Source organism: Meriones unguiculatus, chromosome 3 (assembly GCF_030254825.1).
Source record: "Meriones unguiculatus strain TT.TT164.6M chromosome 3, Bangor_MerUng_6.1, whole genome shotgun sequence".
In the NCBI taxonomy this organism is placed as follows: domain Eukaryota; kingdom Metazoa; phylum Chordata; class Mammalia; order Rodentia; family Muridae; genus Meriones; species Meriones unguiculatus.
In genome coordinates this window covers 105,550,760-105,567,918 of record NC_083351.1, presented here as the reverse complement: position 1 = coordinate 105,567,918, position 17,159 = coordinate 105,550,760, and the positions used below count along the sequence as shown (strand labels likewise).

The 17,159-nt window shown below is 45.4% G+C and overlaps 1 protein-coding gene and 1 non-coding gene across 2 annotated transcripts in view; one reads left to right on the top strand and one right to left on the bottom strand.

Annotated features, from left to right (window-relative positions):
- Myo10 (myosin X) overlaps positions 1-17,159 on the top strand; it is a 197,603-nt gene that overhangs the window by 89,569 nt on the left and 90,875 nt on the right. Inside the window, exons 4-5 of the mRNA XM_021648702.2 lie at positions 8,008-8,195; positions 16,762-16,896. Coding sequence (XP_021504377.1) covers positions 8,008-8,195; positions 16,762-16,896 — 323 coding nt within the window. The remainder of the gene's footprint in view (positions 1-8,007; positions 8,196-16,761; positions 16,897-17,159) is intronic.
- Positions 2,826-3,014, bottom strand: LOC132653347 (U2 spliceosomal RNA). Its single transcript, XR_009591114.1, has one exon. It is a non-coding gene; the product is annotated as a U2 spliceosomal RNA (small nuclear RNA).

The window sequence follows — 17,159 nt, the reverse complement described above, 5'->3', positions numbered from 1 at the left end:
CTTCTACTTGTCACAGATTTCAAGATTGCCTAGAGCTTGGGTGCTGAGCCCAGATGTGGTGTATGGCACACAGCAGAACAGCTGAGTGTGGTGTGGTTTGTGAGGAGGCTCTTGTGCCCTTGACTTTTTTTTTTTTTTTCAATCCTTACTTGAAGTCAAGACATGTTGTCAAGATATAATTGTAACCATCTGGCTGGTTCTGTGTATTCTTAAAATTTACCAGACTGTGCCCTCGAGTCGCCACTATCCACATCAGCACATGACGGCAACAACTAGGACCTGTGTTTTTGTGGCGTTCCACTCACATCCTGTCTGTCCTTTGGTTCAGATTCCTTTCAACAGGGAGAGAGCCTGAAACATAAATTCGTTCTCAGGAATGAGGATGCTGAAAACTCTAAATCCAGTTGCTGAGCTTTAGCTGTTGTGGTACTGGCATCAATTTTAAGATACTCAAATGTTTAACATTTAACATTCTTTTGTTTAAAAACGTTTTCATTTTGTGTAAACAGACCATGGCAAATGGTTTTCTTATGCAGAAGTTAGTGACTAAGCAAAGAGCATCTTTGGACAGAGTGAAAGAGTGGGTATGTTGAGGGAGTTATTCGCAATAGATGTCTCCGGTACGTACATATTAATTTAGCTTCACCTGAATATCAGTCTCTGTGCTAGGCTCCAGGGTTGCAGAATTCCTCTTGTGTTGGTTTGAATGAAAATGGCCCTCATAGGCCCATAGGGAGTGGCACTATTAGGAAGTGTGGCCTTGATGGAGGAAGTGTGTCACTTGGGGGTGGGATTTGAGGTCTCAGAAGCTCAAGCCAGGCCTAGTGGCTCTGAGTCTCATAGTAGCTGTTTGTTGAAAGAGTGCATAAGTGGAAGCCACTTAATTGATTGGTGAGGACAGATATTAGTAAACCATTGACTATAACTCAGGGTGACAGTGAGTCACCCTGCTGAAAACACTGAGTCCAGTAGCTGAGCATCAGGGTGAGGAGGCAGCAGAGAGCAATCCTCAGTCAAATGCATATGGAGCATTTGTGGGGACATTTGGCTAAGGAGGAAAGTAGCTTTCATAGCAGCAGATGGGTATATGCAAAGAGTAAAATGACTTGGTGCATGTCTTACGTTTTCTATTGCTGTGAAGAGACACCATGACCATAGCAGCTCTTTTTTTTTTTTTTAAATATCTTTAGATTCTTTATTAATTACACTTTATTCACTTTGTATCCCCCTGTGGTTCCTTTCCCTCCCCCTCCCCCTCCCAATCCCTCCCTTCCTCCACCCTCTGCATGCATGCCCCTCCCCAAGTCCACATAGGGTAGGTCTTATTTTCCTGCCTTCTGATCCTAGTCAATTAGGTCTCATCAGGAGTGCCACAGCAGCTCCTATAAAGGACAACATTTAACTGTGTCTGGCTTACACTTCAGAGGTTTAGTGTAATGTTGTCATGGTAGGAAACATGGTGGTACACAGGCACGCATGGTGCTGGAGAAGGAACTGAGAGCTCCACATCTGGATCTTCAGGCAGCAGGAAGAGACTCAGAGCCACTAGGCCTGACTTGAGCTTCTGAGACCTCAAAGCCTACCCCCAAGTGACACACTTCCTCCTTCAAGGCCACACCTCCTAATAGTGCTACACTCCCTATGACCCTGTGGGGGCCATTCTCATTCAAACCACCACAATGTATTTATCCAATGCTGGGCATTAAGACACTGGAACAAAGGCTGAACACATTGCTGATTACTAAGGTGGCCAAGAGCAAGTGTGCAGGTTAATGAGCTTCGTTCACCTCATAAAAAATCATGGCCGAAAATACGCATGAGTTTTTGGAAAATGTAGTGTGGCAACCACACTACATTGGCTAAAGGTAGGACAGGCATCAGGTCTAGGAGGGGAGTTGGCCAATAAACGTGCTAGAAAATTATGACATTTTCCATGGCTAGTCATGGAGAGCCAGAGAGGTGTATGCCATCATGCCATAGTGCACGTGTGGAGAGCACAGGACTGCTTGTGGGAGCTGGGTCTGTGTTTTCATTACGGTCCTGAGGATTGAACACTGGTCATTAGACTTGATGGCAAGTGCCTTCTTTTCCTGAGCCATCTTGTTGGCCCTAAGTCTGAATTTCTACAAGATCACTGGACTGTCATTTGGATAGGCCTAGTGCCATTTGACAAGGTGTGATTCTGTGGGAGGAAATGGGTCTCAGTAGAGCTTAGGCTCATCCATCATGCATTTGAGTCATCTGTGGGCATACAAGGGAAGAGGTGTGGTACTCCATTGAGTATATGGATCGCAAGCTGGAGTTCACATGAGGTAAAGTTATAGAAAGTGAACTGTTGCCATATTGAACTGGAATGACTGCAAGAGGAGAGGGAGAAATAGTGGGTGGGAAAGAAATCTGCTACTTCTTAACATTTTCCCTTCGGGGAAATACTTCATAGCACTAGCAGGAGTTCACTAGTTTCCCTGGTGCATTTCAGCCTAGTAGATCTTTCTCCAGCTTTGCAGGACCATAGGATGAAAAGGACTGTTAGCCATGACAATAATAAATGCCTCTGACTTATGGAGCACCTCCACGATAGTAGCAGACAGGACTATGCTGTAGTTGATCAGATTCATGGTGTGGAGGGGTTACACCTTGTATCAGGGATTGCAACCTCAGGGCTGAGGAACAGGTGCTTGGACTTCTCCAGACCATGCTCTCTAGATTAGCTGTTGCACTGAGGGGATTTTAACAGCCCACCAATAGTTTGACTGCCTCAGTATCCACAACTCAGTGCCAAAGCCTGTGGTTCATAAAAGGTTTTTACACTATACTTTATTTTACTGGTGTATACAGCTTCTGGAGGTACTGCAATACCAAGCCAATGTGTGGAGTGGACATAGCTAGCAGGCTACTCTATTTCCCTCCTCTAAAATACACTTAATAGATCAGTCTTAGGGAGAGGGTGCATCAGATAGTAAACTGACAAGAAGTGACTCCTCTTGATCTTAGTTAAAAGGCCAAGAAGTTGTAGACATGACTAAAAAAATAAAAACAAAGTACCGATTATTAAGGTATATAACATGGTGTTTTGATATATCCATATACTGTGAAATCAAATTGTTGTTATTAAAAAAAGGAGTGTTGGACTATATATTGTTTATTATTTGCCCTATGATTATCACAGTGATATTATCTAAACTACTATCATTCAAATAAAACACAGACACCATTAGATTTTGATATAGTCTATTTATCTTGGGGTGAGCAGATATTTCTATCTATGCTATCTCAATAACCAGCCCCAATCCAATACCATCCTTCTTAACCATCCTCATCTGGTCTACCTTCCATCCATAATCTTATAAATATTTGCTTGCATTCTTTATCTGGGCCTTTCCACGCCATCCTCAGAGTCCTTCCTCCTGGCCCGCATGGTTTCTTCTCCACACTAATCTGTCATGGCATCCTCTTTCCTCCTCTCTTCCTGTCTGTCTTTCCTGTGATTCTCTTGAACCCAAAGCCTGGGAACCTTAGCCAACCCCAATCTTCCCTGCCAAGGTATAGACCATTTAATCAACCAATCCTGTATAATGTCTTAGGCAAGTTTATACAAGAAGGATAGGTGTTTCAGGTCAATCATCAGATCTTGAAGGCCAATAACTGGCATCGATATGCAAGCATCAGACCAACCCCCACCATCAACTTATGTTTTTGATGGCCTGGCTATAGGTGCACCTAGCTCTAGGTGCATTCTATTTTTGCAGGCCCTGAATTGGTAGATTTAGTGGTGAAGGATCACAGTGAGTTACTCTTAGCATTGTTAGGCAACGTGTGCAGTGGCTGTTCAAAATTATTAATATGGGCAAGGAAGTATGTTTTTCTGGGGGTGAGTCATGTGGAACTTCTCTGGCAAGAAAGTTTACATGCTTCAAAATAGGATGTGTTTTCTATTTCTGAACAGCCATAAAAATTACTTGAGTTATTTAGTGTTGTGGAATTTGGACTCCAACATGCAGAAGCTGGTACCTGCATGTGTCCCCAGCCTTAAGCTGCAGAGTCATCATGGCCATTTTTGGAGCAGTAATCATACCCCTTTTTTAGAGTGCAGAATGATCAAAGCTTGCAACCAATGCTGCTTCACAGCTGTCAGGGTCTCACAGTGCTGTGCCTTCCGCCCCACTTGATGCCATATGCCAGGCTGTGCTCCCTCCACCTGCCACTTACTTAGCTGCTAGTTGGACTTCTCTTATTATTTACTGACCCTAAACACACAGCATGCGTTTTAGAAACAAAATCATCTTTGCAAAGGGTGGTATCCTTAATTGGGAGGGAAGGGTGCCCTTGACCATGTTTACTAGGTTAGGTTTCAAACACTGTCACTTGTTTTTATTTGGGTAGAGTATTGTGAACTATTACTGTGATGGTTATTTCAAAATATATCTCTGTTGTGAGGTTAAGAAGTGTGCATTGGTTCCTACTCTGGCATAGACTGCTAATGTTCACTAGTAAGGAACCTTCTGTGGGCTGAAGCCACTGTTCTGAGAATGCACTCACATATCACGGAACGGTGATGATGATGTCCAAGAAATAATTCAGGCAATTTGCTCATTAGGTGGACATTAGAGAGTGTAATAGCAGAGTGAGACAGCTGAGAAACCCTCTTGTATATACTTCCCATTCCTTGACCTGTGTTGTGTAGTACATAATTAGTTGGGTGAGACTTGGACTGTTCTATCAGCTTTTCAGAGGTAGGATGGAGAGAGAGACTGGGAATCATGGAGAAAGGGCTTCTGGGAATTGATATAAGTGAAAGCCGAGTGTATAGGACAGGAACTTGGGCTGAGCTGAGTTCTTTAGGTTTCTGGATGGTAAACCAGTGAGTCCATAGTGGCGTCTGTTAGAACCTGATCCTCATGCTTACCCTCAATCACCCACCAAGGAATTGTAGAGGCATTGTCTTCCTCTCTGCTCTGTTCAGTGTCTGCCAAAAGAGGTCAAAGTAGTGGCCTTTGCCAGCCCACGTGGAAGGGTCTTGTTTGGCAACTAAGGGCTGACGGTGTACCATCTTTGCCTGGTGTCTTAGTTACTGTTCTGGTGCGAGGAAGAGACACTATGACCAAGGCAACTCACAGAAAGCGTTTAATTGGGGGTGCTCACCGCTTCAGAGGGTTAGTCCATTATCATCATGTGTGGTGTGGTAGAGTGTGGGAGTGTGGTGGAAGGCAGGCAGTCGTGCTGCTGGAGAAGTACCTGAGAGCTTTTCACCCTGATCTGCAGTTGGGAAGAGGGAGGGAGGGAGGGAGGGAGGGAGGGAGGAGTTCTACTGGGGACTGAACATACAAACACCCTAGGGTGGGGTAAGGGTGTGTGCTCTTTCAAACCACCACACCTAGGATCAGAGCTAAAAAGCACATTGACAGGGCACAGAGAGGCCTAACTACAAAATGGAGGTAAGAACCCACCACTCACAACCTTAAGCATCTCCCTGATAGAGAGCTAACAAAAAGAAAGCGACCAGCATGCCTGTGGCCCTGTCCTTCCCCAGGGGGAGGAGTGGCTTCTGTGTTTTCCTTTTTGGCCAGATTTTCCCTATACAGATGTGACAAAGAGAAATAGACTTTCTACGGTGTTTACATTTCCAAAGACTTGCGCATTTATTTAGAAAACAACAGTTTGTCTAATTGAGGTGAACTTTACTTAACATAGGTTTGTCACATTAAATGTACAGAAAACTGAGATTTAGCGAATTCCTAATGTTGAACAGCCCACACTTGAGTCTAGTCCCTGAACATCTATACCAGCCCAGGAGGAAGCCTGGTACTGGTTACCTGTTGCTTCCCACGGGGAGTTCTGCCCCCTCGCTGCTTTTCAACCTGCATCTTCCTGCTTCTGTAGCTTTGCCTGTGCTGGAAATAGATGCTGTCTCTCACTTGGTATGCTTTCAAACCCAGACAATTACAGGATATATGTATATATAATTACTGTGTTTTTTTTTTTTGTGGCTGAAGATTATGCTGTTATATGGATGTACCACAGCTCTCTCACTTGTGGTCTGATGATAGGCATTTGGGTTTCACACCCTTTGGCTGTATAAATAATGTTGCTGCCGATATGGGTGTGCAAGTATTTGAGTATCTGCATTTCATTCTTTTTGGTTATAAAACCTAAGAGTGCAATTACCATGGTAATGCCATTTATCTTTTAACTCTCATTTCGGTTTACATTATTTTCTCAATCTAGATTTTCTTACACTTGAAAAGTTACACTGAACATGCAATGCTTTGCCTAGTGTGCCTGGCAGGTACCATGAATACAAATCACTACAAACTGTAGTAATGAGGTACAGGTGTTCTCAGAAGGTTTGGACTTTCTGCCTACCTTTGCTGTCCCTACCCTGAAGGATTGCAGTACTTGAATGAATGTGCTAACAGAAGGTTCTAGAATTAGGTTGCCTGGACTCAGATCTTATCTCTATCATGTACTGACTCTGTAGCTGTAATCAAAATTGTCTCCTCATGCCTCAGTTTCCCCACCTGAAAAAAAAAATAGGTGAAGTAGAACTACATATTTCCTAGGGTCATTGTGAATACTGAGGAGGTTAGGCCCATGTATGGCCTGACTGGGCTGTCCGGACAAAACCCTACAACCCATGCTTCATGGTTCCTGAGGCCAGGAGTCCAAGAGCAAAGTTCTCAGCAGGTTTCTTTCTGTATTCTTGTATTGGGCTGCTTCCAAGTACACATCCCTGGGGTCTGTGTGTGCCCAGCTGGCCTTGTCTTATAAAGACACCGGGCAGAATTGGATTCAGATACCCCTTAAGAGCCCGAGTTTAAATTAATCACTCTTTAAAGGCCCTGTCTTCAAGAGCAGTGCTATTTTTAGGCATTGTGGGCCAGGGCTTCAACACATGGGAACCGGAGAAGCGCATAGGCTCTTGGAACGCCACAGCAGGTGTGCTCCCTAGGAGGCAGGAGGTGTCTGCCGTGCTGATTCCCTCCATTGACTTACTGCCTTGGCGGTGTGTGTGACCCTGGAAAACTGGGGAACCTAGATGAGGTGCCAGTGAGAGGAAATCCCTGTGGAGGGAACCCGTGGCTCCAAGCTGTGGTAAGTAGCTTGTGTTAGAGGGCGCTGGAAGGTCTGAGTAATTCCTGCCCGGATATTGGCTCAGAAAGGTGGTGCTTCCGGGCACCGATGTTCCTGACAGATTATATGACACTTCATGAGGTATTGTAGCATTTGCCAAATAGCCTTGTGATCCTTAAAAACGCGTGGCTGCGTAGCGGGGTGTTGTGGCTCTGGCCCCTAGAGACCAGTGGATCTCTGAGTTCGAGGACAGCCTGGTTTACAGAGCGAATTTCAGGATAGCCGGAACTGCATAGAGAGACCCCGTCTCTAAAAACAACAAAATAAAAACAAAAAACAAAACAAAACAAAAACTGTGGCTGGTAGAGCCTGGCATGGGATTTGCCATTGGGACAATTTTTAACTCTTTCAGAGACACCCCCAGTGCTGAGCGCCGCCTTGCAGCCATGACCGATGAACTCCACGAGTTTCCCCACCCGAAACTGCTCATTCGGTGGTTCCGGTACCCTCTCCCCACCCCACCCCCTGCCCTTTTTTCTAATTTCTGCTTTTGTCACCTGCTCTTTCATAACAGCCACGGGGTGGAGGAAGGGAACCGGAACTGGCTGGGCTTTGTGCCAGGAAAGGATTGTGATTAGGGAGGTCACCTGGGAACAGGGATTTGGTTTGGGCTCGATGCCATCCCCCATCCTCATTCGCTGTTAACCTTTGCCTGAAAGCCCACTCCGACCTGGCTCCGTGCTTCTGCGCAGTGACATGGTCGTATACCTCAGCGTGCAGGGACGGTGTGGACAGTGGGCACTGAGGCCGTGAGACTTGATCGTTTCCCTGGGTCTGTCCAGGTGCCTGTGCAAATTGCGGAGCAGGGGAGGTGCGAATCCGAGAGTGGTCTCACCGCCCCGGTAACACTGCCCTGCCCTTTCCCTCTGTTTACAGACCTACATCGGCTCCATCATCGCCTCGGTAAACCCCTACCAGCCCATCGCCGGCCTGTACGAGCGCGCCACCATGGAGCAGTACAGCAGGTGCCACCTGGGCGAGCTTCCACCGCACATCTTCGCCATCGCCAACGAGTGCTATCGCTGCCTGTGGAAGCGCCATGACAACCAGTGCGTCCTCATCAGGTGAGCCAGAGCAGCGAGCGCAAGGGGTGGGCCGATCGTCCCCAGCCCAGCACCAACCACTGGTGGGAGAGAAGCCCTCCCGGCCAACCTGGTTCCTACTGAGGGTGCTCGGAAAACACACCGAGCTTACAGATGGACTGTGTGGGTTGGCGTTTTGCCCTACATAGGCCCTCCATTCATTCATTTGTTTGATCATTTATTCATTCCTATCTTATTTTCTTTCTTCCCAATTTTTTTGAATTATCCTTTGGGCTATTTCACGGATAAAGCATGGTTGGTCCGTTTCTTTATTTAAACATAGATGGCTTTTTCCTATTTGAAACGTTTTAATATTCCAGAATGCTAGTCATGATACCTGAATGTTTGAGCAAGACTTTTTTCTCTACTATAGAGAAAATGTACTGAATAGAAATTACCCTGGATAACAATGCCCTGATTTTTAAGAAAAATGTTTAAATAATTGGATGTCCCTAAACCAGTGGTTCTCAACTCATGGGTCCTGACTCTTTTCAACAGAGGTTGCCTGAGAGCATCAGTATTTACGTTATGATTGTAACAGTAGCAAAATTACGGTTATGAAATAGCAATGAAAGTAATTTTATGTTTGGGGTCACCACAACATGAGGAACTGTATTAAAGGTCTGCAGCATGAGGAGGGTTGAGAACCGCTGCCCTAAAGTTCACCTGTGAATTAATGGAGGAAGAAAGCTTGCTGTGCATGTGTTCAGAGGATGGTACAGGGCATGTTTATTTAAATGAATTTTGTGTTAGATACACCATGCCTGTTTGAGCCAAGACTGACTTGTTGCTATAATTTTATGTCTTTGGTTACCCTTGAGACAGGATTTTACTGTGTAGCCCACGCTGCTCTCAAACTCACAGCCTTCCATCTGCCTCAGTCTCCGAAATGTTGGGAACTACATACTTAGCTCTTACTTATTTGGGAAATAAAGTGCTAAAATCCCTCCACCATAAAAACTTTTCCCGCTAAGAGCAGTATCGTAAAAAAGAAACTGGGAACATTTTTGTTTCTTAAATTTTATTATTAATGAATGCAAATTGGCCCATATATCCCAGTGGCATCCTATTGGAATACACTGTTTGTACTGGGAGCGTCTTCCAGGGTGATAAGCATGATCTGGATGATGTCCAACACAGATGTGATGAGTGTGCTGAGGTTTCCATGGAGTATCAAAGCACTTCATTCATTCATCCCTGCAGGCATCCATTCATAGGCTATGACAGTTACTGAGGAGTGACGGGACTGCTTTATGAATGATTTTGACAGCTGTTTTGCATGGCATTCTAGCCCCAACTTGTGACAAAATAATTATATTATTTCAAGAGGGAAGGAAGTAGAAAGGACAGTTTGGTTTCCGTCCCGGGAGGGCAGAGTGGTTAGTACATAGACACCCCTGGGATTTCCAGTTCTGTGAAAGTAAGGCACAGGGGACAGATGGAGAGCCGTATGTCATTTTTGGACCTCAAACCAGTCAAGCTTGCCAAGGCTGTAGCCACCCCATGTTACACAGACAGACCACCTGTCATAGACACAGCCAGGTAATGGGCAGACTTCATCTCATGGTAGACCAGTTCCCAGATGGTGAAGATTGGATCAGAGATGCTGAGCGGAGCATGCTTGAGCCCCTTTCCTCTCCCCAGATTGGAGAAACTGTCCCTGTGGGGGAGGGGTACCAGTGGAGACCCTCCCACTGAGCCCAGGCAAGGGAATGGAGAATGTATGTGCTGAAGACGGTGGAGATGTGTTTGTACATGTTTTACTGGATTGTGCTGTGCTGTTCACTGTGCCAGGCGAGAAGGCACGAAACCTTTTGCAGCTTATGATAATGAGCATTCTATAATGACTGCTGCAGGTGCCACACAGTTTTTGTACTGCAGGATCTACCCATTGTACGTGTTGAAAGTTTCCCTGCTTCTCGAACAAATGGAAGTTGCATGTACATGAATGACTGAGGTAATTTCCCCTCCCCCAAAGCATGTGGGGAGATGGACTCTGCTCTCTTCATAGCACTGTGACTTGTAAGGCTGTAGGAGTAACGTGGAGAGAACTGTCTGTGTGTTCAGGAATGCAAACAGGGACCATGCTGATTCAAAGATAATTGAGTGAAGCTACACTTTGTGCAGAAATAGCGTTAATGAATGGCACGCCTAATAAAGTAACCACCTGTGACTCAACTGCCACGTAAGACAGTTGGCTTGTTTTGCTTTTGTAAGTCAGGGTCTGTGCATGCAGCTCAGGCTGGCCTTGAACTCATGATGCACATATCTCAGTCTACTCAAGGCTGGGATTAGAAATGTGCTACCACCAGCTGAGCAGTGATGGTACACCTCTTTAATCTCAGCAGTTGGGAGGTAGAGGAAGATGAATCTAGCCTGGTCTACAGATAGAGTTATAGAAGAGCCAGGGCTACACAGAGAAACCCTGTGTCGAAAAACAAAAAAGAAAAGAAAAGAGTAACTGTACTTAGCTAAGTGAATCCACAAGAGTCTTTAAGAAGTGATTTGTGGCCATGCATGGTTGCTTTAAATCCTAGTATATTTAGAATCAGGGTTAAGTATCTCAGAGTTTATGTAGTGAGTTCTAGGGCCATCCAGTACTGTGTAGTAAGACCCTGTTTAAAAGCAAAAGGAATTGATTTGGGGGGAGAGAGAAAGAGAGAGAGAGAGTTTTGGAGGGAGCTTTTTTTTTTTTGAAACAGGGTCTCACTATGTAGCCTTGGCTGGCTCTGCATCTCCAATGCTGGGCTTAAAGGCCAATGCTACCATGTCAGGCTGTTTGGTTTTAAAAAGAGCTTGACAGAAGATGTGATTATTGTTTTTTGTTGTTGTTGTTTATTTTGTTTTTGAGACAGGGTTTCTCTGTGTAGCTTTGGTTGTCCTGGTCTCCTTTCCTTCCCTTCCCTTCCCTTCCCTTTTCCCTTTTCCCTTTTCCCTTTTCCCTTTTCCCTTTTCCCTTTTCCCTTTTCCCTTTTCCCTTTTTTTCCCTTTTCCCTTTTCCCTTTTTCCTTTCCTTTACTACATTCTACTCTTTTCCTCTCTTTTCTGCCCTTTTTTCCCCTCTCCTGTTATCCTCTGCCATTTCCCCTCTTCCCCTCTCTCCCATTTCTTTAGGGGAGGTGTGGGAATTTTAATGGTAAATTGCTAGGCATGCTCATGTATTTGGTTTGTTCAGACCTGGTCTGCCCCCTTGTGGACGAAGTGTTTCTTATTAGTCTCACAATGGTCTCTCAATGCTAGTGGCATTAAAATCAGAGAATATTCTATTCCTAGCCCTTCAAGTTCTCAAGTAAATAAAATTAAAATAATAATAATAATAAAGTCTGTTTGGAATTGGACAGGGTTTTGCGGTTCCTCCTTGGCTGAGATCCCCAGCTGGGCATGGTGACGCCAGTCCTTCAGGCATCCAGTCTGCACCTTTCTTTGATTTCCGTTTTCAGGCTGTTCTGCTCTTAAACTCTGCAGTTTGGAAAAGAGTTAATCACTTTTTAGAAAATGCATATGTAAGAGTTCTGCTGGTATGAATTAATGTGTTAATTCATACATTAAGCTACACAGAGAAACCCTGTCTCAAAAACAAAATAAACAACAACAAAAAACATGCACGCCTAAGATTCCAGAAGGCATTGGTGCCACTGTATCTGGAGATAGAGGCAGGTGTGAGCTCTCTGACATGAGTGCTGGGAACCCAACCAAGGTCCTCTGCAAGAGCAGTAAGTGTTCTTAACTGCTGAGCTGTCTCTTCCATCCCTTAAATTGTACTTTATTTTACTCTTTAATGGACATTTAAGTGGAAGTTTATGCTATTACAAGCTCTAAGTATAAATATATAAAGTTACATATATGTAACTTAAAGCTCACTTAAGGATTGTTTTCCTCAAATAATTAATAAGGTTAGCATGAATCCTTTGTTGACCTTGTACGTGTAAACCTTGACTTTAGGTGGGTTTTCTCTCTCTCTTTCTCTCTCTCTCTCTCTCTCTCTCTCTCTCTCTCTCTGTGTGTGTGTGTGTGTGTTAGTGGGGAGTTTGGCTTAGTATGGTCTTTTTGAATGTGGGTGAACTTAGAAGATGCATAGTAGTATCAAATGACAAAAATCACAAGTTTACTTGCAGGTATAATTGACTCATAGTCATGATTTAGGAGTTGAGGCAGCCTGCAAGCTATTTAGTAGAGTGAGAGTTCTCCCTGAGAAATAGCAGAACAGGAAAATTCTTCTGAGCAGGGAATGGAGGGTTGATGTGGAGAAACATCTCTCTTAGACTGACCCAGAGAGGCTAGAGTTTCCTGTTTTCAGGCAAAATTAGTCAGCATGGAATCCATGTGCTCTCTCAAAACTTCAATTTGATTGTCCAGCACTTGGCGTGAGTGACTCCATTTTGGATTAATTTAATCCTTCAGGGCCCAATATAGAGCTCAGTCCAAAACAATGACCCCCACCCCCATGGCTCTTGTACTGGGTAAAAAGTGAAGGCTAACTTGTCTGTGCAACTCCACACCAGGGCAATGTGTGGTAGATGCCAGCCTTTAGGAACTGTCAGTCAAAGGAGCAGTAATTCAGAGTGAATGTTGGTTCAGGGTCTTTACTTGCTTTGGGTTTGGAGTTTTCAAAAGTGGAGCTGATTCCTAATTGTGTCTTTTATATCTTAATGGTAACTGGGCACTCGGTCGGTTTTTGTTTCTTGAAGTGTGTCTCACTGAGTGCCGAGGCAAATTTGTGTGTTGGGTTAGAAAGGGGCTGTGTGGCACAGAGCATGGTCTGACTGACATTTAAGAGCAGATGGAGAACATGGGTGAGTATGATCAGGAATAGGGCTGAAAGCCTTGGAGAAAGCTCCTCTCTATAAATCCTGGAGTATGCCTTCTCCATGGAGAAAGTGAGGCTCAGACCTGATGAGTGACTCACTACAGACATCTGAACTTTAGTCTCTGCTCCAACAGAGAGCTACTGCCTATTACGGTCATGACGTAAGGACTTTGTTTAACTTGCTAAGACCTTTGAACTTAATCCTTTAGACACCAGAGACGACTTTTTAGTTGGCTACCAACTAGGAAGTAATAGAAAATAGATTTGATCCAATTCATATTTTGAGAGAGTTGTGTAGTTTTGGAACTTGATTTCCTAGGAGGGGCATGCTTGATCAACAGATACAAACAAAAGGGCCAAAGAGCAATTGTCTTAGGTTCCGTGATGGGCCCACCAGTGGCTCACCAGCTTCTCATCCCTGCCCCGTGCTTGCAGTGAAAGCAAACGCAATTTGCAAACAGATGGGAGGGCTGCATTTTAGGGAGAAGTTCGTTTACAAGCAGGAAGGTAGCCGTAAGGGCCAGAGATTGTCAGCACAGGCAGGGTTCTACAATACCAACACCACCAGTGTGCCCTGCTAACAGCCCAGCCATCCCAGGGCACAGAGAATCTGCATGCCAGTGCCCTCTCCTGCAGGCTTCCTCTCCTGCTTTCTCCCTCATTTCCAGAGCACATTGCCTCTAGCATTTTTGAGCCTCACTGCCCATGGTATTTTGACTTCTTGTTATTATAATTTGACATAATTACTCGAAAATCTCTAGTGTGTTACATGTTGGCATGGGGGTGCACATTTGGTTCTGCGGCTTAATTAAGCCACCCTGATTTCCCCTGGAGCCCTCTTACTCTCTTCCTTGAAGCACAGTTTACCTGGTGTTTCTCCTCTGACCCTACTGTTTCTTCTGTCTTCCCTTCTCCGCATTTTTTTTTCCCCTCGGAGTTTCCATGGCCCCACAAGCTCCTCAATCCTACCTGAGCAGCTTCTTCGAGTCCTGAGGTATCACACCCCAATATCTCATGGGAACCTCCAGGGCTGGGTTCTGAACTCTCATTATTTTGTCCCCAAAATATGTCCCATCTCCCACCTTTCTCAGCCGCAGTTCTCCAGCTGCCCCATCCCAAGGCTGAGGTCTGGAAGCCACGCTTTGTTCTGGAAATTTGTTTGTTTCTCTCTAACGTAAAGTAAAATATGGAGTCAAGTGTGCTAATCTTAAGAATGCAGTGTGGTGAGTTTTGACAGATGTGGAAAGTGTGTTGGCAGTATCTAAGTCATCATGCTGGTAAGTTCTCTGGCACCCAGATCATTTCTGAGCCTCTTTGCCACTTACTGATTCTTGTGGCTGCGTCTGTCAGGGATGCTGTGCATGCTCCTGCCGCAACCCCATTACCTGTTGTCCTCCCACCCCCAACCCTACACGCAGGCAGGCAGGCAGGCACGCAGGCACACACACATGCATGCACCGATAACTGAGCTTTCCTGTCTCAACCCTCTGCCTCTGCATGCCAAAGGATGAAAACTTGGGTCAGTCAGGGAATTTTCCCAGTTGCTTTCTCTTGACTTTTGTTTTCTTGTTTGTCTTCATTTGGGGTCTCATGCGGCCATCACCCTTGCTTGGAAGGCGAGGATGACTCTAAACTTCTGATCTCCTGGCTCCACCTCCCGAGTGCTAGGATTGAAGGCATGCACACTTACATGGTTTATACAGTGCAGGAAACCAAATCCAGGGCTTTGGCATGCTAGGCAAGCCTCTACCAACTAAGCTACACCCCTAATCCAACTTTTTGTTTTTAAATATTCAGTCAGTAGCACCTGCCAGCTTAGTGTGTACCTATTAAGACACAACAAGTCATTTGGTCATTTCCCTGGGCCTTCCTCTCCTGCTTGTGCTCTACCCAGTCTTGCATGGCTTCAGGGCCAGCCATACACTAAGCAATGGGCTGTGCCCGGGCCAGCTATGTGAAGACGACTATGAAGCCATGAACCGGGATGCTTCATGTTCTGGATAAAAGATAACTCAGCCCACCGTGGCTTGATTCCCACACTTCACTAAAAACCCAAGCATTAAGCATGACAGTTTCCAGGTTGTTAGATTCAGCTTACCAAGGCAGGCTCGTGTCTGTTCTCGAGTCTTGCTTTTGATCTCAGTGTAGGTTTGGATTTGTGGGTACTCATTCTAAGAAGGGAGAGCACATCTCTCCCTGTCTTCTTGCGAGGACCCCTCAGAACCCTTAGTATGATGGTTGTTTTTGTTTGTTTGGTCTGGAATCATGATATCTTCTATGCTCAAGCCTAATGCTTACAAAGGGGATATGGTGCCTATTGTAGGCCTGGACCAACAGATATTGCCTGAGTCATTTTCTCTTTTTACTAAATGTAATTAACTACTTAATTATCCTTACAGTGTCCCATACCTTGACACCAAACAGGACTGACTCCTGTCAGTCTTCCATTAAACACCTACTGCCTACTACCCTGCTGCCTCCCATGGCTATGTCTGGACATGCTCGCACTCACCCCTCTGCTTTGCTTTCCTTGCAAACTTGCTTCCTGCTTCCTCTATCCTCCCCACGGTCCTTGCTGAACATGGAGTATGATACAATACACTGGGCTCTCCCCACCCCCAGATCTCTTTCATGCTTTTTCTTTTCATCTCTCATTGCATTACATGCGCACAGGGTCTGAGCAACCGTGGGCTAGGTAATACCTGAAGGAGACAGCTATAGCTGACCTTCCTGCAGGGACCCTTCAGTCCTTCTGGAGTATTCTCTCAAGAACGTTGCTCTCTAAGGGGACTCTTAATGGACCCAGCTCATCCACCAGCCGTGGGCTACAGCTTCCAGTACCACCTTCCCTGCCTTCTGTGCTTTTGCTCCACACCCAGAAGCCTTCTGTTTTCTCTGCTGGCATCCTGTTTGCCAGACATCATAGCTAAGGTGTCCATTGTTTCTTCCATTGGTCCCCACATCTGGAATGCTTTGTTCACTTCCCCTTAGCTGTTACTAAATGTGGGACATCCACGGGACTGCTGGTGTTTAGCGCTGGCTTGGGCACTCAGCCCTTGCCTCCTTTCCCTTGCAGAATCGCTGGGAGGATGGTCACGAAGTGTGGCTTCATTCTTTCTCGACACTGCTGCCTTTGTTCTTATGAGCATTTACCTACATTGTTTTACTGCTACTGTTCACGTAATGCACACCCAGCAAGTGCCCACTGGAGCAGGTGCAGTTTGAGTATTGGGGATGTGCTTAGGAACAAGACAGAATAAAGATTCCTGCATGTTCAGAGCCTCCCTTATTTGAAAGGCACCATCTGTCTCCCGAGTCTGCATAGGAAGCAGCAGCTGGGAATCCAGTATTGGACTGACCTGCAGAGGAAAGAGCCTCTGCTTCCCCTCAACTCAAGTTCTTTGCCAACAGGCAATATTTAGATTGCCTGTATTACCTGAGTGTCAGAGGAATGCATGCATGTGCAGTAGCCAATGTGTGGAGGTCAGGGGACAACCTGTGGGAGTCTGTTTTTTCTTTGTGCCATGTGTGTTTAAGAGTGAAGTCAGGTCATCAGTCTTGGTGGCAAGCACTCTCAGCCATGGAGCCTTCCTCCCCGGCCAGCAACAGGGATTTTGATCTTCATTCTCCCCGTTGTCAATGGTGATTTGTTTTAAGGAATGCTGCGCCTTTCACAAAGTAAGTGTTTTTGAAGAATATACTTCTTTCTTTAGAAACCAAAACTTGTGTTTTGTCTTTCAGTGGTGAAAGTGGGGCTGGGAAAACAGAAAGCACCAAACTGATCCTCAAGTTTCTGTCTGTCATCAGCCAGCACTCCTTGGACTTGTGCTTACAGGAGAAAACATTCTGTGTTGAGCAAGCCATCCTCCAAAGCAGGTATCACATTGGTTTTCTGCCTTCCAAGCCATAGCGTTGCTTTTCTTCTGAAACAGAATAGCTAAACTTAGTCTATTTCTCTTCTTGGCTCATCTTCTTGCTAGGATTTCAAGAGATCTCAGCTGTGCACCTTTTATCCCAGCACCAGGGAGGCAGAAGCAGGCAGATCTCTGTGAACTCAAGGCCTGCTGAGCTTACGTAGCAAGTGCCATGCTAGCCAGGGTGACATATGAGCCTTTGTCTCAACTCTCGCCACTACCTGC